This window comes from Saccopteryx leptura, chromosome 6, assembly GCF_036850995.1.
Source record: "Saccopteryx leptura isolate mSacLep1 chromosome 6, mSacLep1_pri_phased_curated, whole genome shotgun sequence".
In the NCBI taxonomy this organism is placed as follows: Eukaryota; Metazoa; Chordata; class Mammalia; order Chiroptera; family Emballonuridae; genus Saccopteryx; species Saccopteryx leptura.
In genome coordinates, this window is record NC_089508.1 from 45,006,495 (window position 1) to 45,031,879 (window position 25,385).

General features: G+C 51.3%; 1 protein-coding gene across 4 annotated transcripts in view; it reads right to left on the reverse strand.

The window, feature by feature from the left end:
- The window catches only part of SAMD4A (sterile alpha motif domain containing 4A), a 215,541-nt gene that overhangs the window by 1,483 nt on the left and 188,673 nt on the right, over positions 1-25,385 (reverse strand). For 2 of the 4 annotated variants that reach the window (XM_066342344.1, XM_066342342.1), the window contains 6 exons: positions 24,531-24,616; positions 19,475-19,593; positions 14,792-14,993; positions 13,337-13,463; positions 5,351-5,434; positions 926-1,015 (listed from right to left, as the gene is read on the reverse strand). In XM_066342344.1, coding sequence (XP_066198441.1) covers positions 926-1,015; positions 5,351-5,434; positions 13,337-13,463; positions 14,792-14,993; positions 19,475-19,593; positions 24,531-24,616 — 708 coding nt within the window. The remainder of the gene's footprint in view (positions 1-925; positions 1,016-5,350; positions 5,435-13,336; positions 13,464-14,791; positions 14,994-19,474; positions 19,594-24,530; positions 24,617-25,385) is intronic. The other 2 variants (XM_066342345.1, XM_066342343.1) reach the window with 1 other exon arrangement.

Here is a 25,385-nt window from a genome sequence, read left to right on the forward strand (position 1 = left end):
CTCTGGGAGCGTCTCCCTCCCATCCTGACACTGCTGAATGAGTGGGAATGAGGTGGTCGTGACTCTGACCCCTGGTCACACCTGGGGGTGCAGCTGACCTGGATTGATCCAGATTCTTGGTCTCAAGAACCCGATCGAGGCCAGAGGCACCCTAGTTAGACATGGTGGGCACAGGGGACTGAAGGACCTCGTGAAGTGGGAGAGTGCTGAGGCCACCCAGGATGTGCTGTGTTTGTGTTGTGGAGAATGGACGAAACTAGGCTATAACGTGGGGGACGTGTATGCCAGAGCAGAGCGCCCTCTACTGGGACAGACGGCAGGAGCCAAGGACTGCCTTTTGGTTTTCTGCTTACATGGGACTACAGGAGAGGCCTCAGTTCAGAGCATAGGGTCCAAACTCTTTACACGGTATGTACCCTTTAAAATTGTTATATAAACAATACACAAGTCAAAGTTGATCTGAAATTTTGTTGGGGGGAATCACTCCCTTCTTGCTCGCATTGCCATGTAGCCCTCTTCTGTAGTCAGTTCTGAGCAGGGGCCTCAGGGAAACCCAATGGGGGTGTGTGTAGGGTGGACAAAAAGCACCAGCCGCCATCTTGCTTTGGTCACACAGATCCATGACACTGGTAATTAGGGAACTGTGAGCAGTGGAGTCACCAGATCTGATTTTAGAATGGTTTACCTGGCAAGGCTGGTGGCAGGAGGACCAGTTAAGAGGTCCCTACAATAGTCCATGTTAGAGCTGACAAAGGCTTACCAGTGAGCAAAGAGAGGGGCATGGATTGGCCGTCAGAGAGGTAGAAATGACTGAGTCCTGCGACCACTACGTGAAGGTTGCGAGGGGATGCAGGATGCCTGCCTGGCTTTGCTCACATCCACACGTCAGCAGATGTGTCCCAGCCTAAGACTTGATATCACAAACCTGGTCTACCAGAAGGAGCATCTGGAGTCACTGGGCAGAGCTCCGGTGAGAGAGGGGAGCGACAGCATGCTTCAGGGATGCCTGGAGGACCTACGTGACAGGGAGGAGCGCTGAGACCACCGCAGGGGCCTCCTGATCGCCTCTGCGGGGAGTGCCTGGCTGACGGCTCGCCAGCAGGGACTTGGGAAAGAACGTTTCTTATTGAAATTTTGATTGTGTTCATATGCAGTTGTAAAAATTAGTCCCAGGTTTTCCCTATGATAACATTTTACAAGACAGTGGTATATCACCACCAAGATACTGACATTGACACGATTTATCCATCTTATTTAGGTTTTCCCAGTTTTACTTATGTAAAAAAAAGTTTTTACTTATGTGTGTGTGTGTGTACAGTTCTAAACAAGTTTTGGAGAGATTTTTAAAGAAGGGAATCAAATGCCCCCTAAGGTCATCTGTGGTATAAGATCATCAATCCTAGAGGCTCCCAGGTGTGAACTTATGAACCAGTGGCAGTCAACCTGGTCCCTACCGCCCACTAGTGGGCGTTCCCGCTTTCACGGTGGGCGGTAGCAGAGCAACCAAAGTATAAATAATATGATAGATTTAACTATAGTAAGTTGTTTTGTAAAGATTTATTGTGCCAAACTTAGCGAAAATCCGACATAAAGTACTTGGTAAGTAATTATTATTATATGCTTTAACTTGCTGTAACTCTGCTTTATAACTTTTATAAAGTTACTTCCCTACTTTATAAATCACCATGACTGTGGAACTGGTGGGCGGTTAGAAAATTTTACTACTAAGAGATACAAAAGTGGGCGGTAGGTATAAAAAGGTTGACTCCCCCTGTTATAAACAATAACCTCTCCCCACGCTCTGTGGGTGTCAGCCTGAGCTTCCTGTGGCAGCTGCGCAGTGGGCACAAGCCACAGGAGCACAGTGGGTATGTGTATGTGCGCACACACACGTGTGTGCAGGGGGGTGGACAGGTCACGCCCTCATCTGGAGAAGTGCAGTGCACACTCTTAGCAGGGCTCCGTGGCCCACTCATTACTGCCAGCCCTTCATGTTTGTGAGACTGGTGAGCGGGACACCTGACCGTCTCAACCAACCCAGCGCCAAGTCACATCTCCACGGAATCCCAACCACACCCTCCTCTTCCGGAGCTGACAGTACTCATCAGCCAGGACACAGCCAGCAGGGAAGTCCAGACTCGCCACTTCCTGCTGGGCAAGGCGTGCCCTGCACAACTCCAGCAGGTGCTGCTCACACGTACCCGTCCTAGGCTTTATAGTAATTATGACAAATGGCCAATAAAAGACAGAGCAGCATCTTGAGAAAGCAGAGCCATCTTCTAACTTGCACTAGGTCTCTGTGCCAGCTCGGAGTGGGGCTGTCAGACCCGGGAAGACGTAAGGAGAAGTGGGGAGAAGGAATGGCCAGGGGCCATGTGAAGGTGAACCCCGGGACCTCTGCTCTGTGGTACAATGCACTGCAGCCTCCGTTCTGCTGGGAGGAGCCTCATGTTTGTACCCACGAGTATCCCTGTCCATACAACCCCATCCACTGGAAGGAAACAATGACCAGGCTTGGCTCTGAGCCTTCCCTGAGCGCCCTGGGCCACCAGTCGGGAGTAAGCCCCAAAGAGCCGGGTTAAGCCTTAAATGCAGACTCGCCCCACTCTGGGCCTTTTGGCGAAGACGGAGTGTAGTATGACTCACACACCCAGATGGCAGAACCAGCCACCCCCAGAGCCTCCTCACGGGTTCTGCTGGAGGCGCTTGGGGGAGGGAAATAAAAGATGGAAAGGGAACGCCAAAGAGAAAAGCGGCTTAAGACTGGCACCAGGGGGACAGCAGTTAGTGCGAGAGACAGAGCCACGAGCGCAGAAGGATGGGTTCCCCAGGCCTGGGGCCCAGGGCCCAGCCGCATTAGCACAGCCACCCAGCATGCGGTGTCCCAGGAACTGGGACTTCCTCCCCATCCTGTCCTGAGACACAAGCAGAGGGACCCCTTGAGGTCTGCTTTCCTCTCCCTACTCATCTTCTTGTAAAGTGACTTCATTCACTGGCATTCTGTTCCCAGCAAGGTCATCTTCCCCGGTACCTGCCAGGGGGCGGCCAGCAGAGAGGTGCTGTCATAGCGGAAGGGCACACGGCCATCACGCCCGTCTGGGGCACCCTGAACGTAATTTGCATCTTCTGCTTAGGAAACTGCTTACGAGGCTTCCCACCAGAGGATTACTGAGAAAAACACCCGCAATAAAAAGGCTTAGGAGATTAATCAGATGAAAACATTAGCAGAAACACAGCCGTTCTGAAAAGTTTTCTGTAAAAATAGAAGGATGGGGCTAAAAAATGAAGACTTGAATGAAAGCCTCCCTTTAATAAAGAGCACTTGGCACTCTTGCTACTAATGATGATAATGTTAGTACTTAGCAGATTGATAAGAGCTTCCAACATGCCAATTATCTGAGAATTCTCAAGCCCCGGGGGAAAAGGCCAGTTCTCCTCACTGACTCTAAGGCAGGGAGAGCTGCCCACCGGCCTGGCCACTGTCGGGGAGGGCACGGGGCTGCCTGCAGCGGGCTGAGCTTGGCCTGATGACTCAGGGTCTAGGGGGACTTCCTTTTTTGAAAAAACATTGAAATAATTGTGTACCACAAACTTCACCACCTTTTTAAATGTCCAGTTCAGTGGTTTTTAGTATATTCATAGGGTTGTGCAACCATCACCACTATCTAATTCCAGAATAGTTTTGTCTCCCCAAAAAGAAGCCTGGGACCCACTAGTAGTCACTCCCCACTCCCGCCTCCCTCCAACCCCCGACAAGCACTCGTCTATGCTTTCTGTCTCCGCAGATCTGCCTATCCTGGACATTTCATACATTCACTAATGGAATCGTATACTGCGTGGTCTTCCAGGCTTGGCTTCTTTCGCTCAGCATAGCTCCCAGGTTCGTCCAGGCTGCGGCACGTGTCAGTACTGCGTTCCTTTCTAAGGCTGAACGGTACACTTACACCAGATTTTGTTCATCCATGTTCATTTGCTGATGGACCTCTAAGTTGTTTCTCACTACTCTGTAGGGCTGTTTGGTGTGCTGCGGCCCAACCTCCTTCATTAGCTGGAAAAGGGACCCTCACCCCAGGGGTACGAGGGATGGCCCATGATGGTGTGAAACTCCTAGGATCTGAATGGCCAGGGACGAGAGCAGTGTTTGCACATGGAGTTTCTGGAACCTCGGGAGGTCACAAAGAGAGAGCTACACTGTGCCTGAGATGTTCCGCTGGCTCCCCTGGTGCTGAGTGGAGGCGTCCTCTGGGCTTGGACTGCGTCACACAGGCCCTTCCCCCTGCTCCATACAGAGCAGTGTATCTGCCTCCTATTTGGTATCAGGGTAAGATCATGTCTGCAGAGACTAAAAATCTAAAAATCCCTGGTCAGAAGGACAGCCCCTTCTGGGGCAGTAGCTGGCGGCGGCCTCTTTCCCCACGACGGCCAGACAGCATGGATTTGAGCTCTAGGTGTGCTGCCGGCCCGTCTCCGGGGTGGGCGAGTGCATCCACACAGAGAGGGAAACTGGGAAGGATCCCAGGAGGCTCCCTGGGTCTCTATGACTCAGAGCTGCCCTGGACATTGGCAGGAAGGAGCGGGCATCTCTCCTCTGCCTGCCAAACACCCCATCCCCTGGGCTGGGGAGAGTCCAGGCTGGAGAAAGGCAACCGCTTAGTACTAAGAGGGCACTGAAGGCTTCTGGGCCGTTGTGACAGCGCAGGAATTCAAACCCAACAGACAGCGGGATGACCCAGCTGCTCCTAGGAGCTCTTCATGGGGCCACCGCCCTGCACACCGCACATAACCCAGCTAGACTGTCCTGCTCCACCACCAAGGACACCTCAGACTGCTTGGGGCTCCAGGCATGGTGGAAGCCATTTGGAACAGGGAGATATAAAAACAAGCAGGGATTTTTGTTTCAAAAATTCTGTTTTTAGAGCAATTTGGGACATACTTGGACCAGACGAGGGTCATCTAGTGCCGAGACGGAAAGATTCCAATGCTGTGGGGGGCGTTCCCACTCACAGCCATGTCTTGTGTTCCAGACTTCGCCAGCTCCCTGCACTTGGCTGAGACGGCGGCTGTGGTGGGAGTCCAGTGTACACTGGGGGGTGGAGCCTCCGGGACAGAGGGACAGGCTGCGTCTCCAGGTCCCCCTGACTCACCTCCCAGAAGAGGAGAAAGAGCAGCATGTGGGCCGCTGAATATGGCTCGATGACAGTGCACTGGCCCCAGAGGCCTCTCTCTCCTTGTCCCCTGCCTTCCCCTTCTCAGGCTCCTCCCACCCCCCACCCCCATACTGCCAGCCTGTAGCCAGCAGATGGCCAGGAGCTCTCCGGATGGGCGGGAGCAGCGGGGAGGACACACTCACCTCCCAGGGCGTGCTCGGTCATACTGAGGCACAAGGACTCCAGCCTGTTGTTGATGTCAGGTTCGGTCACAGGGAGCTGGAATTCTGCAGGGGACAAAGAGTTACGTTGGTGACAGAGATTCTAAGAAAAAAGAGACAGACTGCGCAGTGCCCCCCTGGCACCACCTGCTCCCCTGGGAGGACCTGGGGGACAATCAGGGCCAGCACAGAGGGCAAGTCACACTCCGGTTCAAACAACTTCTGAGGTCAGACTCAGAGTCCACTGTGAACATGGCTGGAAGGAAACTGGTGACTAAAAATAGCTGGTCACAGTCATAGTCTGTCAGTCCTCTGCTCAGAACCGTCTCCAGAGCCTTCCCATTAAAGCCAACCCAGCCCCTCCCCTGGCCTACAAGGCCCCACACAATCTGGCTCCTTGTTAGCTCCCTTGCCTTGTACAGCTCTCCCCTCTTTCAGTCACTTCAGCCTCTTCTCTGCCCCAGGGCCTTTGCACTGATGTTCTCTCTGTCCAGAATGTGGGTCCCTGGATGTTTACATGGCTCTCCCTCTCCCTGCCATGATGTCTCTGGCTCTGCTATTCCTTCAGAAAGGTTGTGAACAGATCTTTTTGCTCCCATCCCTTTCTTCAGCTCTGTTACTTCATAGCTGCCACCACATCTGACATTTGTATTTATTTGCTGCTTCCCCCTGTTGAAAGTTTGCTTCATTGGAACAGGACTTGGCTCTGCTCCCGGGGCCTAGACCAGGCCTGGCACACTTCTGCTTCATTATGAGGAGCAGGGTGTGGAAACCATAGCATAGAAAGCACCTCTTCTGAGTCCCAGACTGTGCCGGGCGCCCACTTCCCAAGTGGGGCTCAGGGAGGCTGAGTGATCTGTCAAGGTTAGCTAGCCAACACAGAGCTGGGTGAAGAACCCACGTGGGTCTGACCCCAGAGCCAGTGCTCACCTGTCAACACTCGGCCTCAAGCTGAGATGTCTGCTCTGGGTTCCCGCTGCCCAGGGCAGTGCTGTGTGCCTTCTCACCGCAAAGCCTCCTCTACCATCCGGACCCTCCCTGTCTCCCCAGGCTCCGGTGCCCTCTCCTCCGAGTGGGAGGCTGACCCTGGGGGCCTCCTCCTCTGTCCTACTGGGGGCCCACCGTCAGCCTCTTCCTGGCCCCTTAGCCTGTGGAGCTCCTGAACATCTCTAGCTTGGAAGTGCCTTGCAGACAGAGATGATGCTTTCATAGTTCTCTGAATCTCCATAATACCTCCACACGGCCTTCTGCATACCCTGTACATGCCTACTGAGTGATGAGAAACGGAGCAAGAAATAGAAAGAAACTCTGAAGGCTAAGAACTGAAATTCTACGGTGGGGAGGCAGAGAAAAAAATATGTTCTGTGTGTCTGGGGAAGTCTCAACACTGCTACTGCCTTCACACGTGACCCCGGGAAGCTCTTCTCTTCACTGGGCCTTCGCTCTTCTGTCCGTAAAGGATCCTGTGTCCCAAATTTAAGACCACGTCCCTGTTCCTTCACCTCTCCAGCAGGGGGCGCTCAGGCCCGGGGTCGGGGATTACAAATGAGTCAGTGGTTTGGTGGGATAGGAAGTTGAAACCAATGGCTAAACCGAAGTATTTGTTTTCCTTGGTTAGCTGCACATTTAACTATTCTTTGCAGTCTGGGTTTCCCATTACCGGCTCATTCAGAGGCAGACGTCGTTTCCCTTATTTAAACTCCTCACAGAGAAGGTTAGCAAAACGGACCAACATAAAAAGCACCAGGGAGCAGACGGGGCTCTTTCTGACACAAGTTCCAGCATCGGTGGGTCTGAAGGACAACTGTGCCAGGTCATGAGTGGACAACCGGGCTTCCAGGGAAACTGAGGCAGAGTGCAAGCCCTTCCACCCCACCCCACCATTGGTTGCTCTCAGAGTAGGGTTAGGGCAATTAGATAATCCAGAGGGAAGAGTATTTTAGTATTTTCATCCATTCATGTGAAAATCATATGCATGCAAAAATTAGCAGCCCTCAGGGTGTGAAATCTATAAAAGAGAAACAATTTTATATATAGCCAGTTAGCAAATACAGAAAGAAAGAAAAAAACACCCTCAGCAATTATAGCCATCCATATGCTCATTGTAAAATCTAGTTTACTCTCTAGCACTTCCCTTTAAACAAACACTGTGGAGAGATTTGGATAAATAAAGATGCTCGACATTTGGAGAGAAGTGTTTCAGTCGCAGGATTTCTTGCCAACACGCAGCAAAATGCCATTTTCCAAGCCTGGGATTGCGTGTTCCAAAAAGGGGGCTGAGAAATGCGGGCCTCTGCGCTCCAGGATCTCCAGACTTCAGTGGTTGCTCTTTTAGGCTGAAGGTTGGCACGCTTGCTTTTTATCCTCCCGATTCTCGCTCTGGTGCGCTGGGGAGTCATGACCTCCGCCACTCTTAGAATGGCTCTGAAAAATTCTAAGTCTTAGGAGGAACACATATGCTCATACTCCCAAGTTTCCGAATAGTGTGACTTTCTGATTGTGTATTTGATAAAAAACAGATCTGTGGCACCTCCCTGCACGTACAAGACAGAGGGAGCCCAGCTGGGTGTCTCGCGGCTTCCGTCTCAGACTAGGAGCCCTCAGCCAAGTGGGCTTAGTGGGCAGAGCTCTCAAAATCCGAGCGGAGGATTTGGGCAGTTGCTGCCCCGCAGGCCCACGGTCACCACCAGAGGCCAGCTCTGGCCATGGCCCCTGCTATCCCTAGGGGCTCATTGCAGTTACCCTGGGCCCCCAGCTGAAACAGACCAGGCAGACCTCGTTTCTACTCTGTAAGGCAGAAAGGAAAGACTCTGTGCCCAAGTCTTCTCTGCGGCTGCCCAAAGAGCCTGTTTCTTCAGCTCGGATGCCATCTCTGATCACTAGAAACTCATCCTGCTGCTACTGGGTCATTCCAGTACTGAGCGAGACACCCCAGTTCTGAGATGCCCAGGGTTAAGGCTGACTTGGAACTTTTTACCTGTGCTTTTGCAGAAGTCCCATAAGTACAGAGCCTAGTGTTCAGGCCCAGGGTCAAAAGGATTCTGGAAGGGAGTGGGGCTGCCTATTCTTAGTGGGGTGCTGCTGTAGGGTCCACTTGGGGGGAGGGGGGACCCAGGTGGCTTTTCCCTGGCGGAAACAGGACGTTCTTGCTGAGTTTCATGTCTGCGGCACCCAAGATGCAATTCTGCACCTCTCCCAAGGCACTGCAGCTGAGGTCGGAGGCCAATTTCTTTAGGACTTTAGAATAAGAGACAGGTCCACAGCACTTTAGGGAAAAAATCCTTTAGAATCTCACTTTGCCAATGGCAGCTGAGGCCCCTCTTTCAAAAGGCTTAGAAAGTCTGGTTCAGTGAGAAGCCGGGTCAGTGGAAGGAGAGAAATCAGGAAAGACAGGCTGACAAGGAAGGGACAGAGAGGACAAGAAGACCTGGACCACTGTGATGGGGGAGGGGTAAGGAGGAAAGGGAGACAAAGCCAGGAACCGGGAAGTGGGGGTGGAGGGTGGTGACAGAGGCAAAGAGATCAGTGTGGGCAGGACATGGAGTCGACATGGCCGGCACGTTGGTGATCACAGAGAGGTCATGGCTGCTGGAATACGCACGTGAATAATGAATGAGTTGCACCCTGAATCTGTTCTGGAGACTGAGGCTTTTCTCTGGTGGCCTCATTCCCAAACCTGCAGAGGCAAGTGCTGTGGAAATCCTCTGGGGCCTACAGTTTCGCCGGAAAATGAGTAGAACACGGTACAAGAGAATATTGTACCAACTTGCTCAAGTTGGTCTCTTTGAATTTGACTTTCAGACTGGGGGTGGGGGTGGAGGAGCATGGGCCCAGCTGGATTCTTGGCTGTGAGAGAATTAACTCATTTACTCACCACCCTGAGCAGGGCCATTTGCCTTGTTTACTAGGGGCAGGAAACAAATGTTTATTAAGTACGTTAAGTGGGTTCTTGTTCTGGTCTCTGCTTCTGCATGGCCGCCCCTAGCCTTCCCTTAATGGATCCCGTGCTCTGATGCATTCTCCCACTTCCCACCCGTTTGAAAGGCAGTTCTCTGCCAGGAATCGGGAAAACTCACTCAGGCAAAGGAGTCAATGAATGGTAACAGCTCCCAGGTAAACAGCATCCTACTGGAGAATTCTTAGGATGAGCTGATGCTCAGGGCAGTTTGCTATGAACAGGTATGTCAGCCATGAAATGCTCCCGTGGAAGCACCGCTTTCTCCATCTCAGATCTGGGTGCTCCAGCACCAACAGCAAGGGATGAGGTCCCCCAGAATGCAGCTTGGTGAGGCGGCAGCCTACTCCTCCCCGTGCTTTCCCTTTCAAGCCCGCTTCCCGCTGCCCCTCGTCCTTCCTCTCCCAGCCCCTCCAGGTGGTGATGAGCCTTCAGCCTCCCAGTGTTGCTCCGGGGCTAGAACCCCAGAGTGGCTGAGTCCAGTCAGCAGGAATAGATCGCTTCTGAGATAAGGTGTCACTCTGTAAGCAGTTTCCAAACTCGCTTTCCAGTTGGGAAAACACTCGGCCCCTCTGAGGAACGTGAGCACGTCACCAGGCACCACACTGTGTTGAGTTCAAGTCGCCTCCCAGGTGAGTGCGTCAGACTTGCTCTTCGAGGACCAGCAGAGTAGATCCCCGAGACCAGCGAGAGGTGACAAGCACCCATGGCTCTCCTTGCTTGTCCTGGGACACATCTAGAACCTGTCCATGTGGGAATAAAGTAAACAACTAACCCTGACACGGCTTCCAAGAGGCCACAGACTCTGTAGATCCAGGAAAGAGGGAAGCGTCTTGCAAATCCCAGCGAGGTGACTAAGCAACTGCTGCGCAACTTGAGGCTGGTTCTAGTCCCCAACCTTTCCGAGTTTTTTGGAGATATTTAAAGTCTTCCATCATCTTAATGGCATTATTTCAAGTTAACAGTAAATAAACGTTCCTTTAGAATGCATTGTAGTCTCCAAGATTTGCCCAGAGGGTTTAAAATGGAAGCTCTGCAGACATCTCATGCCAGGAAGAAACTATGTCCTATTCTGAACTTAACACAGTTCTCCGAGGATTTAATTTTGGGTTGGCCACAGGTCTCTATTCCATTTTGTGTTCACTATTACTACCTCTGTGGAAATATAAAAGCCATTTTCTGCTGATTCCTGCCCCCCATCCCCCGTACGATTCTTAGTATATATAGTCTATCCTGGTCCTGGCCACCACCCCAAGATGCCTGCCTCACTGACCAGGCTGTGCAGCCTGGAGGGGAAGCCCCATTTGCAGTGGAGGCCCAGTGCCTGGCCCGTCTGAGACCCTGTCCTGGAGGCTGCGCCCCTGCCTGGGCCCGGCTGTGGCAGTGAGGGGCTGCTCTGTGGGGGAGGGGCCCCTTTGGGAGGAACGGACAGTTCTGACAGTGACTTGTGGTCTTGAAAACCAGCATCTGATCTGCACAGACAGGAATGCACTTGAGCCGTGGGCAGAGGCTGGCGGGAGCGCCCCTGTGCCCGGACAGGAACTTTCTGCAGCCTCCATTCCCTCCAGTGAGGGATCCTGGTCATGGCTGTGTCCTGCCTCGCCCTTGCTGGCCATGTCCCCACATCCCCGTAAGCGCCACCCAGCCTGGGCCCAGTGTGCTGGGCAGGATTTAGGAGTGGCCCCTGTCGCACGCTCACCAATGTATTTGTGATCGGGAAATATGGACCAGTCCTGTTTGCACCCCTTGGAGATGATTAGAAACACAGTGGTTCATTAGGGACTTGCTGGAAGTGGGTTTGTAATGCTTGGGCGGGAGGCTAATTAAAAAAAAAAAAAAAAAAAAAAAAAAGGGAAAACAAAAAAGCTGCAACGGTTCTAAAATCTAAGTCCACTACGCAAAGAACACTATTTAGAGACTTGAAGGTAACTATACCAGGAAAACTGAAAAAGTGTTCAAGTCACCGCCGTGGGAGATGGGACTGTGGACCCAGAAGGGGAGGCAAGGGGGACAGCCAGTTTTCCTTGCGGGCTCTTCTGTATTATTCAATTCTTTATCTATGGGAACAAGAATGGCTTCACGGGAAGAGGACAGAAATGATCTTAGGGTCACAGTTGCCCTGAGCACGAGCCAGTTGCTCGGCACTGCTGTACAACGGGGGAGGGGGAACAAGGGTGCAGGTGAGACCCGTATCAATGGACCTAAGCAGTCCTCCCAGGACCGGCCCGCTCTCTCCAGGGGGCCGGGTCTGCCAACTGAGCCAGCAAGAAACAGGAAGACTGAGGACTTGCAAGAGAGCTGAAGGGAAGGAGGGAGAGGTTGGAAACAGCAGAGAAGAGCTTCACATGTTGTTAGGATTGGAGAAGAGCAGTCAGCTCCGGTAGGGCTCCCGTGGGTCTACAAGGTGGAGTCCCGGGACTGAGGTCAGGGCGAGATGTTCATTCAAACACACCTCCTCGCGCCCAGCATGCCTTCAAGTCTTATCCACATTCTCCGTTATTTGGGATGAATTAAACACAATTCTGCATGACAATAGAAGCTGGGACTAAATAACCCAGGGAGAAGGCCTTCACAACCCCTGAATTTTATCAAATATTTCTTCCTGGGAAGAAAAATAGCTATAAGTATGGTGTGGAGAAGGGTCAAGATGGTGACGGAGCAGGTGAAAGCTACACTCACCTCTTCCCAGGACCAAACTTGAGGTCCAACTAAATTCAAGATCAATCATCCTGGAAAATAGCTATAAGAACCAAAACACAGAAAAGGAGCTTTGAAACAAAAGTGTACAAATATGAAGAGTTCTAGAAGTCAGGAAGCAACTTGAAACAAGCATCAGACCCTGTGGACGCCTGCTCCTTTCTGTCCTCGCTTGACACGCCTTACTCCATGATGGCTCCACACTTGTCAGCATCCTCTTCCTCCTTAGCGGCCTTCCCACCTGGATCCTGCCTCTCCTTCACTCCACCAGGCACACTCTCCCCTGACCGCCTGCTCAGTCTCCCTCAGATTCCCCGCTGAGAGTGGCTGGGCTCCAAGCCCCATAGCCTTGGGTTTAGTCTCTACCACCGGCACCATCTTTCCAGCTCCCTGGTCTACCTGCTGCTACTTCGGCCCAGCAACCGCTTCCGGGACTCAGTGTGGCCCTGGGTCCCGCTGCACACACCCTCGCTCTTTCTGCCTGCAGTGCCGCCCCCTCCCCACCCCTGCTTTCTATCTCTTTACTGTCTGTCCCCTGAAGCTCAGCTCCAATTCCAGGAAGCTCCCGTGTCCACCCAAAGCTACCACGGCATTCCCCTCCTTAAACTCCTCTAGAACTTATGGCACAGAGCGCATCTGCTGCCTAGGTGGGCATTTTCCCACAGGTACACACGTCTGGTTTGTCCGCCCTAGAGGGTCATCTAGGTAGATGCAACGATTGCTTGTGTGGCTTTGCGTTATTCACGGAGTCTAAGAGGTCACTGTCTGCATAAAGACAGTGCAAGGATTTGTTGGCTGCACATAATTCTGGCTACCCCGTTTTAGGGGGCACGGTGAAAGGCGAAGACAGGTGAAATGGACTTAAATCGTAGCAAGTCAATGAAGGGTGGCTGCTCCAACAGTCATGTTTACAAGGCACACTCCCAAACCCCTCAGCATCAACACTGCCTGTATCTGTCACACTCTCTACACCGCCTGCCCCCATGACACACGGAACCCCTTCCAACTGCCCCCAACGCACTCTAGTGGTATCTCTGATTTAATCAATCTAGAACTATGACTAGTATCAAAAATATCCCCGTCGGATTGTAACGACTCTGGGGCTCCTCGTGCTGGCTTCCAGCCAGCCAGCCGCTGTTCATGCTGGCAAGGCACAGTTTAAAAAAAGAAAGGCTTCTATAAGCTCACAAGAATGCGTGGTGACAGTCGAGGCGAGGCACTTTCCAGCCGGGTTCACCGGGGCATCTATTTTGGCCTCCTGGCCTCCCCTCCGGGCCAGGGGAGGGGAGGGCGAGCGCCCAGGCTCCGGGCCCTACCTGGCTGCTGGAACATCAGCATGTTCTGGGGAGAAGTGTGCACGGGCAGCGAGCGGGTCCTCTGGACCGAGCTGTGGGTGCGGCTTGGCATGCTGTTGCTGCCCCCGGGGTTGGCAAACCAGAGGTTCTAGTGAGAAACACAAAAGGGGAGCCGTTAATCCAGATGCCCTGGGGTGGGGGAGGGGTGGGGGTGAGGAGAAGAGGCCCCAGCCAGAATTCGGGAGACAGATACTGGGGGAGAATTCTCTGCTAGCTTAAGGAAGAGGGCCTGCAGCCCGCGCCACCCATCTGCTTATTTACAGAGAGGGAGTTTAGAGTCCGTCCTTTCATTCACATGCAGCTCCCCTGCCACCTCAGCCCCAGGCCCCTAGCACTCAGTTTAATCTGGACGCCTCTCTCCCTGACTTTCTCCAGATCTCTTTTTATCCCCCTTGTTGCCTTTGCTTTTCCTATCATTTCTCTTGGAAATGGGGGTAGTTTTTTAAACACTCGCAACAAAGAGCACCAACTATTTCAGGGCTTTCATTTGATTCTTTTAAGACTCTTACAATTTACTACAAAGCAGGGGGGGGCAAAGAACCTCTCGGTTGGTACTGAGCTGGCACAGCTCAGCTTGTGTTTATTATTATGCAATGTCTTAATGGTGACTTCCCTCTTGAACTGATGGGGGGGGGGGGGGCTGGCTACAGTGACTAGAAAGTAAGGCTTTCTCATAACCTGGGCTGGAGCTGTTTTCAAACCAACTCGTCAGCTCTAAATTTCTCAAGACAACCCAGAACCTCAGACCCATCTGTGTCCTTCTAATCCCAGCCCCAACGTACAGGGCCCCACAAAGCAGGGCACACACAGATGGAAGGCACTGAGCAGCGTGGGGGGACAGGGACAGAGGGGTGATGTGCTGAGGGACAGAGGCCAGCTCTAAGTCACAGAGCGAGAACCTCTGGGCAGCCCGGCCTTAACTGGCCGGTGGCGGGAGCTCTCCCACTGACAGTCTCCTTCTGTCAGGCTCCTTCCTGTGGATTCTCCATCCCAGCGGGCACGTGTTAAAGGAGCTATGTGCCATGAATAAAAAGGCTGAGAAAGTTCCTTAGATGCTAGGGATCCTATGGAACGCAGATGTGGGAAGTGGTGAGGTCTGCTGGGGCAAGTCAAGGATCGAGGCAAATAATAAACAGGTCTTCAAGTTTCTAAATGCTCCCTTACGCAGGGTCCACAAGGTTAAAGTGGTCCCAGGGCACCCTAAATAATCCTCTGGGAAGCGAGGAGCATCCTTGGCCTTGATCTGTCTCCCAGAGGAACAATGGGAGCCACGCTGGTCACCACAGAAGACGGAGACAACTGTCTCTCAGTTTGGCGACTGTTGGTCTCTCCCTCTGGAGTCACTGGGGAAAAAACATCCCGAAGCCTCAGGCGCCGAGTGTGGCTGGCCGCCCGGCTCCCCGGGGCAGAACAAACCTGTCTTCCTTGTTTCATGATGGTGGGGTTGGCGGCAGTGTTGCGCTGGGTGGAGCTGACGAACCCGCTGGTGCCCAAGAGGCCAAGGCGGGCGGAAGGGACACTCCGAGAAGGGACCTGGTACTGGCGCGGGTTCCGTCGGCCCATGCCGCCGCCCACAGAGCCGGCCGTCGGGAGGGAGTTGGACTGCCCAAAGCCGCGACTGTGGGAGCGGACAGAGGATAGTGAGAGAGCGTGAGTCCCCCCTGCTCTCCTGACCCCCAGGCTGCCAGAGGGACGCCTCTGAGGGTCTGCTCACATTCTGACAGTTATGAAGCCTATGGGGGTCCCAGGCGCTCTGAACCAGGGAAGGGCTATGATTAAAATGACAGCTAACATCTGAGAGCAAATATTACATGCACCGTCGTGGCACTTGTACATTGATTCCTCAATCCTCAGGACCACGCTAAATGCAGCAGGCGCCCTATACACTTTTGTTTACAGCTGGAGAAGTAACACCAAGCTTCACCGGTTCACGAAGGCCACGCATCCAGCAGGGGGCAGTGTTGGCAGCCCAGAAGTTGAACCAGCACACTCGTGGGCCTTCTTCCAAGCTGCGTCACAGGGCCCAGAGCACTCACATGCCTGTCAAGAGGCCACACAGCAAGAAAGCGGCACAGCCAGCTCAGTGTTCCTTCCATCACATCACAGGTCCTCCTCATGTCTGTCTGTGTGGCAGACCTGGAGAAAGAGGCCCGGGCCCCATAGGATGGGGGAAGAAAGGACGGTGTCTGTCCTCCTCAAAACTGCACGTTCTGTGACTGACTCAGGGCCTGGCCCAGGAAATGTAGGTTGAATGACTAAACGAACGAATGAGCCTCTGCCACCACGATGTCTCTCCGATTGGAAGAGCGGACCCCGTGTCTGGGGCTGTGACTCCGGGGATAGAGTAGGGATATGAGAATGGACATAGTGATGTTTGCCAGCACTCTGGACCTAGGACACTGACTGCTCTTCACTGGACAGACCCTCCCTGCACAGAGACCTGAAAGGTTATATTTCCCCTGGACCCACACAGGAGGCTGCTGGAGACCCTGGCGTCGCCCTTGGACGCTGTGCTCCCATTGCGCCTGTGACCTCATCACCCAAGAACTTGTCCTCTCTAACATGCCCCAGGTTCTGGGAGGGTATGCAGCAGCCAGCAGGGTTTCAGAAACCAGCACATTCTTTCCAAGAAGAGTCAGCTTTAGTCATTCACTGATGTTGAAGTCGAAATGCTTTACCTCCAATGGCCACAAGATGGAACAGACTTGCTTTCCCAGAGGTGCAGGGGAGGTCTGTACCCAGCCTGTGAGGAGACTCCGGGAGACAGGGCTGACGTGGTTTAACCAGTTGAGGATGATGGGGTAGGGGTTGGGGGGGGGGGGCTGCAAAACAGTCATTTCCTGAGAGCTGTGTGTGCACAGGGTGAGGGGCATCAAAGCCATTGGCACACTTGATCTCAGAAAATGTTGCTCTCTCCCCAGAATTCTAAATTTCCTAGGGGGAGAGGGCAGAGAAGAGAATTCCACGGAGCTGGCTGCAACTGACACCCGGGCTTGTGTCTCCGTGTCCGGGCTTCTGTGGCCCAGGAAAAGGCTCCCAATTCTGTCACAGCCTCATCTACACATGGTGAGGGGGGCATGCACGGGTTCTAGGTTCTTTATCTCATCCATTCTCCTTTTTCTTCCCCCCTTTCTTCTTTGACTAAGGATTAAAATGTTTGATTTGAAAGAAGAAATTCAAGCCAGGAGGGGTAGGAGTAATTTCATGTGATTGCAGAGACCGCCATTGGAGGAAGGACAGTCTGACTATGAGTGACAGGTGGAGAGCAAGAGGTGGTTGTTTGTTGTTTTTTTTAATGATGAAAACTAGGCCTTTGGTTTTTAGAGTCAGAATTTTGGCCACCTGGTAGATGATTCAGTATTTCGCTAAGATTTTTCCTTATTTAGTATGAATGGCTTTTTTCTCTCTCTCTCTCTCTCTTTCATTTTCCTTTTTGGTTGGATTTTTTAAACGTTATTTCATATGCAAAACACAGTAGTCAATGAATGATGCTAAAAATGATTTGTGCTTCCAGGAAGGCAAGAGTGTATCTTAAGCAATATAATGTGGGCAGAGGGGTCTGTTAGGGGACAATTAGTCACTGGAGAAAGGAGGGCTCTAGGCGGTCCTAAAGTTAGCACTCACTGGGCGGTATGTGGAGATAAAGCCCAGAATGCTCTGGGGATAGAATGGGTGGGAGTGGGGAGAATTTGACTAAGATATCTTTCTAACAACAGTGGGGCCCTATTGTGGCGTCCTTAGTGGTTATTACAAAGCCGGTCTTGTCGAGAGCGTTGCCGCTGCTTGACAACCATGCTGAACACTTAGGTTACTGAAGATCTCGAGCATTAATGAAATAATCATTCTTTCTGGGGACAGCACAAAGCGACAAAAGTAAATTTTCATTTCTCTTCCTCCGCCCATCTCAGCCTTCCGAAATCTAACCAATTGATTTCATTACCTTGAAATGCGTGAAAAGACTGAATCAAAGAACCAATTAATTTGGGATTTGTGATCAGTCAAGCAGGGGCTGGGCTGCCGTTACCTTTGTATTATTAGAGAAACAGGTATTCAAAGCAAATTAATAGCATAAAAAGATCCCAGAGGTAATACTAAGCAGAACAAATCATTTTCTAGAGCTTTAGCAACCTCCAATTGAACATCTACAATCGGTGATTGAACTCATTCTTATCTAATCAATCTGGTAAACCTTGGGTTAGCCCAATATGAGAATTAGATAGTTTTAATACTCAAGAAAGGTCAAAGTTCATGAGAACTCAGGTGCAACCCAAGGACAAGGCCCGGAAGACAGAGGCAGGGGATGAAACTTTTGGGAGGAACAGCAAAGAACTTCAAAGCTCTCTCTTCATTGTCAACTTCTACACTCCTTCTTCCTCTTTGGAACTTGGCTCCCAAGGGGCTGGTGTTGTAAAAGGCCAGGAACCTCCTCCTCTTATGTGGGAGAAGGACCGCTGCCCTGACGAGAAGAGAGAGAGGCTGGGAAAGGGGCAGCCACAGGGGAGGAGGCTGGAGAGCAGGCCTGGCCTCTCATCTGGGTGCAGCGGTGATCTGGCTCAGCTCCTCAGGAAGGCCGACTCCCGAGGGCCTGGGGGCCAGGGAACTGGAAATAAAGAGTGTTTCTTGACCTGTCCATCTTTTCTGCACATGAGTCAAAGACCATGAAAGCTGCCTGGCATCCACTGACTTCGGAAGAGGCCCGACTGGACCAAATCCTGGATGCCACTGCCTGCTGACTCCTCTGAAAAATGAGGTTGACAGTAGCTCCCCTACCTCATATGGTTGTTGCAAGGATTCAATGTCTTCACATTCTTAAAGTGTTTGGATACCACTTGGCAGATAGTAAGTGCTACATGTTTGCTTAATAAATAACACTGTTCTATATGCTGGAATATGATAATTTAATTTTTACATTACAGTGGTACCTTGAGATACAAACAGACCAACATACGAATTTTTTTTAAGATACGAGCTGCGACTCGGTCCGTATTTTTTGTTCGAGATCCGAGCGAAATTCCGAGATACAAGTCGTGATTCGGGGAGTTGCCGCTAGTTGGCGCATTGGTGCCCGGGTCCAGTATCGGCAGTTTGATAGAGGAGTTGACTGACTTACGAGCTCGGTTACAGAACGAATTAAATTCGTATCTCAAGGTACCACTGTAATCTTTAATCAAGACTTCACAAATTCCAACTGGTCTTACCTTCCTTAAATAATATTAGAACAAGGATGTTCTAAGGCACACTTATACAAATAAATGCCAAAGATTTGTAACAACACAGAGCTTCCATATATGCACTGAGAAATGAATTCAGAACTTTTTAGGTACAAGTAAAAAAATTATTATTTATCTGCTCATGTTTAAAAATGTAAAATAGAATGCGATATTTTTTTTTAGGACATTTGTATCATCATTCCCTTGTCTCCCTAGTTGACTCCCTGTCATTGTTCACCCCTTCCCTTAAACTCCTCCTTCAGGCTGTCACTGTAATTCATCTCTAATATGCAATTGCATTCCTCAATTTAAAGCCAGATTAAGGTAATGGGGTCTAAAGTACAACGAGGCTTATTTTTAACTGCATCCAAGAAGCTGAAGTACTATGAAAAAAAATCAAGAATGGTACTGTTCCACTCTTAGATTGCAGCTCCAACCAAAATAGACGAGCACTGGGCTCTTTACCCGGCCACCAACTATAATTAGCTTGTCTGCAGCTAGAAGAGAGAAAAAAATTACACTACCACTTAAGGTGCCGATAGAATTGTCCATTTTTATCCTTTCAGAGCCACCTTTTAGGGTTAAACTACCAAGTATTCTGTTAGCATTCATTAAATCATACCCACTCTCCGCATCCAGACTAATACCGTCACGTCATTCTGACCATGTGAAGTGAGTCACAAAAGATCGTATTCAGATCTTCCTCTGGGAATGCTTTCTCTCTACAGCTTTTCCCAACCCCACCTGTTTAAGGAATGCGGTTTGGAACTTGCCATAGGGTGTCCTGGTGAACAAGGAATGCCCTGCCATGTCCTGCCCCAGGAGCCCGGGCAGGCAACGAGGCACCTGGGAACCATCATGCATTACCAAGAGTGAAATCCCAACATACTTTCTTTGCTGTCGATATCCTGATATGTCTAGAAGGGTTTTCCGAGGGAAAGACCGAAAGAGCTTCTGCACCTGCTGTTTCCATGACAACAATCTTTTTTTCTGCGTCTCTGTAAATGCCTGCAAAAACAAACAGGACTTTTTAATGGGTGACGCAGTCCGGCATTAGAGGGAGAAACATGCAATTAACAGGGGGGGAACATCGGCGTCTCTGCAGTTGCTTTGCTTTCACCTGTTTTCCAACCTCGTTCAGGCAGCAGTCAGTTTCATTTGTGAGCTACCTGCACGGAAAATTCGTTATTTGGCATTGGAAGTGCCTGGTAAAGTGCATGCGTTAACCTTTTGATAACCCTTGGTTTTGGCTGCATTTCTGGCAGATCCATACCCATCTGCCCTTTCTTCCGACTCCACTCTGGACTCTATTTATTAACCAAGAATAAATTGCAAAATTGATTGTTCAATACTCTGGCTTTTGCAGGCCACCTGCATTTTCATAATCAATGAAAATGCTAAACCACTTCAAAAATCAATGTGCTTGATGGTGTGTGGACACCCTGAATGGTCAACTTGGGCTTCAGAAAATGGAGTGTAGTCTCTGCATGTCAGAGCTCGGCTGAGAAATCTCCAGTTAAGGGATCCCGTGGCCCTAACCAAAACCCCAGTGCACCTGTTTTCACCTAAACTTTGTGTGAAGTTTAAGAAGATGGGTCGATCCCATGACTTCTTAAGTCCTTTCTAGTAAAATTGGTGTGTGGAGATATGCTGCCTACTGCCCTGTCATCTATCAAGTATGGGTGCACAATGGCCCAGGGAGGGACTTTTAGGGGTTATGTGTCTCCAGGGCAGAGACTCTCAAATTCATGTTCTATTAAACCTCCTCAAAGAGATGGTTAAAATGCAGGTTCCTGGGCCCCCCTCCAATATACCCAGAGCCTGATTTAATAGACCTGGAGGGGAGTCGAGGGCGTCTGTGTTTGCAGCAAGTGCCCTGGTCATTCTGCTGCAGGCAGAACTTGGACGTGGAGTGTCTAGAGATGGTGAGGACTGCCCATGCTATACAGGAATCCCCTGTCAGGCACCTCGAACTGTGGTCCGCATGCGGTGGGAAATCCATCAGATTTGACAGATTAGCATTAACAGTGATGGAGATAACATGCCTAAGTAGTTTTGTCAATAAGGCATGAAATTTAAGTAGCAATAAACTCTTACTTAGAATAATAGGCTATATAACTATTTTCTATGAAGGAAACAGATTCCTGAAATAGAGTAAAAAAAAAAAAAATGACAGCTTAATTTTCTTTCTGATGACATTTAATCTTTAAGGACCTAAACACAGGAGAGCTATGTGAACAAAATCAAAGGACATTAGTCATATTGTTAGGGAAGTTATTGACTTGCAAACCCCTTCCTCCTGGGCGACCTTAGCCAGACACACCATTAAGCGTAATCATCCAGGAGGGTTACCAACCAAGGCACCTAGTGGCCCATTAGAAAAGGAGGTGCTGACCCCTCTCTAAAGTGAGTGGCTGAGAGGTGAGGATGCGGTTCTCCTCCGTGGTCCCCCTCACTTGTTTGTGATGCCTGGTGAGTGTCCAACTAGACACGAGGACCTCCGAGAACTGCGAAAGGCAAACATTTCTGCTGGACTAATAAAAAAAAATGGACAGGTTTTGCTTTTGACTGCCTTATTCAGCCAAATGGTAAGTGCGGACACCAGATGCAGACACCCTGGTCATGACGACTGGAGGAGGGGGCCCAGCCCAGAGGGTCAGAGGAAGGCTCTGGATGCACACGGACAGGGCATGAGTCCCTACACACCCTCATGTGAATTACTCTATCTGAGACTCTAGTCCTTCTGAAAACTGAGGATGACAACACTTCAGAGGGACGCTGTAAGGACGAAATGGGCTAACACATGAAAAGCACTCAGGACACTGAGGACGTGCTTGGCTCTTAGTAATGATTCAATGCATGCTGCTCAAGATACTTTTAACCAGATATTTTCAGTGGCACAGGGCAGTCCTTCGGTATACGAGTTGGTATACGAGTGTTTGTCACGATTGTTATTCAACGATCCCCTTTTGCCCTCACAAATGACTTCAAAGGCTCAAAATGAGAGTCCTGAGCTGGTGTGGAGCCAGCCTGAAGGACAGCCTGAGTTTCAAGTGACTAAGGAGTAAACGGGTCGCCTTAGAGATGTGCATTTAAACCGTTTCCGAGGATACCAGTCCATACACGGCCTCTCTCATGGTGACCAAGAGCATCCACAAATATGGAAATGTAGACGCCGCCACAGAGAGGTCAGTTCATTCACTCAAGTCAGGGGCTTGGAGCTCGTTGAGTTCTGGATGCAGAAGGAGCAAGCCCCTCCGCAGTGCTGAGAGTGCTTGGTGGCTGGTTCTCCTCAGCCGGCCGGTCTGGGAGCTGCGGCTGGGGGCGGGGAGGGGGCTGGGCTATGGCTGGCTCAGAGCGGTTTCTGAGAGCTGGGTCCTGGGTGAGCAACAGGCTGGCTGGTAGACACCTCAGCCCCCTCCCCTGGCAGCGCCAGGCTGGGCTGGCGGGGAAGAAAGATTCCACACTCCGACTGCCCAGACACAGCCAGCCAGCCACTAGCTAGTCTTCTGTCCCTGTCAGGCCCAGACCAATAAGTCTGTCTGGAGGAAGATGTGTCCGACGGTCTTTGTGGCTGGGTAAAAACCCTCATAATAGGGGACAAAGAGCGTATCCTCCTAGAACCTTCTCAAAATGGCAAGAAGGCGAGAAGCCTGGAATGACAATCCCCGGGACACAGCGATTGGTGTCAGACACAAAATTCAGACCTTTCCTGTTCTTCCTTCAACTACTTCAGGGCCTTGGTCCCTGCATCCCGGAAGAAAAGAAGGTTCCCTGGAGCAGCAGCAGCCTCCCCTCCCAGCTGGCCACAGGGCGGCAGGCTGGGGCTGTGCCGGGGGTTTGTCCCCAAGCGGGGGGACCTGCGGCCGGGGGTCTGTCCCCAAGCGGGGGGACCTGCGGCCAGAGGCCTGCGCCTCCACGGCCCTCACAGCGAGGGCGTGCTCTGCACACACGGAGCAACCCGAGGCTATGGACAATTATTCAGACAAGTTTCCTTTCTCGAACTAAAATAATAAAAAGTCTTGAACAACATTTTCCCTTCCAAAGCGGAGCACAGGCAGCACCGTCCCGAAGTGAATCCAGGTGGGCAGACACGGCCGAGCTCCTTGCTGCCCGTGACCCTGTGTCCCAGGGGCCCCTCTGTGGCCGCAGTGGCCTCTCACTGGCAGAGAAGTCCACATGGTGCCATCTTTGCATTAAGTCACTTGAGCAACCGAGGAGAAAAAGTGGAAAGAAGCAGAAAGGCAAGCCATGGTGCCCAGGGAGGGCACGCACGAGGCGGGCAGTGGGAAGGGTCAGCCAGGAGCCAGGCTGTGGTCGCCTGCCCGTGAGGAAGCTCTGCATATCCCGCCAAGGCAGCCGGGGCTGGTTGTTCTGAGGGACGTCTCAGCAGACTTTAGGTGGAATAGAGGCAACTTGACCTCCAGCCTCTAGAAAGCTCAATGCTGAGAGTGAGTGTGGGAGAGGGAGTAGGGAACTTGTTTCCTTCTCAGAAGTTTCAAGGCTCCTCCCCTGGTCAGTCTCTCTCAAAACCTACCCCAAGGGTCCTCCCTTACAAGACATAGGACCCTCAAAACACTGCTCTCTCTGTGCCCGAAGCACTCTTCTGCCTCCTTACTGACCGCTTGCCTTTCAGGGCTAGCTTGGAGGCAGGCACTCAGAGGAAACTCCTGTTTCTGGCTCTGGGCAGGTGCCCCCTGCGTCTCTTCTGGGATCTGAGGTATGCTGGGAGGGCTTCATCATAGGCTTCCTTACCATGTAGGTGATGGTCTGTTTTCCTTCATCTCACCCACTACCTTCACACCATGGCTGCCTGGCCAGGGCCAAGGCGCTTAATAAATATCTGCAGAATGAGTGAATTCTGAAATTTATCAATGTGCTCTTGCCTTCTCTTCTTTCTGTGGCTTTTTGCTGGTCAAAACAAGTGCAGGGTCAGGACTGGAAACAGAAAGGCTGAGTGGGGGGGGTGGGGAGAGATACACACCAGAATTGCTGCCAGTATAAGAGAAAATTGCAAAAATGAGAGCTTAGGGGCTGGGGAAGGTGTGGCTGGGGTGGAACCCCAGAGCGAGGCTGCTTGCCTGCAGGTGAGGATGGGTCGAGTCAGATCGTAGAGGTGGGGGCCCGGGAGAACCGAGCACAACAGCAGCCAGAGGGTGGGGGAGGGGCCAGACCTCTGTACTGAGTTCCTCTCCAGACTGGGGCGCATTGGACTCCCAGGGTTCTGGCTGCCACCATAGCAAAGGTGAGGACACTTGAAGGTCTTTACCCTCTTATCCTCATGTCAAAATCCCAGAAAAGGACCTCAGTGCTTAGGTTTATCCAGTCCTAAGGTTGGCCCTGTAACTGGATGAGAGTCGCTAATAAAGCCACTGGCGTCTTGGACTTGAGGCACAACTGCCTGTCCCCACATGTCCCCCAGGGCAGCCAGGACCTGCCTCGCTCAGTCGCGAAGACTGGCTGGCTGGCTTTGAGAGTCTGGTAGGCACGGCTCCAGCCTGCCTCAGTCGTTTTTCAACAGGACAGATGGCTAAATACAATTCCTATGAAAGACACAAATCAGCACACAGCTGAATGGCCGTGAAGCCACAAGCAACACACATCATTTCTCCTGCACACTTTCTCCAACCCATCCTCAGGTTGCCTAGAGCCAAAAGGCAAAATATTTCACAGCCTTTGAAAGACCTGAAAACGTCAAGGGCTAGTTGGCAGGCCTGTGTTTTACCCTCCCTTGCACATCAGAGCTCGGTCTAGATGAATCTTTGGCCACCTAAATAACATACAAGCCATGTTTAGGCTTGAGGCCACCACAGCCGCATTCTGCCCGAGCTCTGTGACATCTACCCCACAAAAACAGACCCAAATGATCACATCACAGAAACAGAACCATTTCTAAGCAAAAAAAAAAAAAAAAAAAAAGCCTTGTGAAATCTGTCACTACTCACCTCATGAATTAAACATTTGTCTATGAGCTGTAAATAGGAGCTTATATTTTCCTCATCAGGTCTGGAGACCAAGAGCTGTGTGCACACTGTGAATTAAAAAAAAAGGGGGGGGGAATAAATTAGAAAAATGCACACCCATCCTAACCTGGAGCTCTGCCTCTGATTTCCTTTCAGGACCAGTATTTTGAGAGGTATGTGTGCCTGAGGCTTTACGTAAGGTTCACAAAAAAGGCCAGGAAGCTCCTCATTCCACTGAAGTCAAAGGCTTGGTCATCACGGGAGCCCTTGCCTCGAGAAGCCCCTTTGATTAATTCCAGGCATACCATTCTATATTAAGCCTTCTGCAGTGCAGCCTGAGACAGACACTCTGGGAGAGGAAGCACCCAGCAGTGTCCTGCGCTCTATCTTTGAAAGAGGCTCCTTTGGAGAGGGAGTTCGAAGGCATCAAAGACCATCGACATGATCACAGAGCAGTCCCCACGGTTTTGTGAATGAACCGCACACTTCGTTTTGGAGGAGTCAAGCTGGCACAGCCTTTAGGATGTGAGTTGTGTGGGCGTGCACACGAGCAGGAAGCCTGCTGCCCAGTCGTTGGAGGGCTATTGCTCAAAGTGATACGTGTTTATACACACGCAGGTTCACCTACACACTCAGGTAAGTGCTGACAGAGAGAGCAGTTAGTCTGTGGGCTGAGTACACACACCGCTGGGTTTCTCGTGGCCACAGCTTTTGTCCTGGGCGTCTCGATACTCTGATTTTGACGGGAATATCTGGAAGGCCGCCATAGAGATGGCTGGACACAAGACATCAAGTAGAAGTGAAAATGCCTTGCACTCAGTAGATCAAACCTGAACC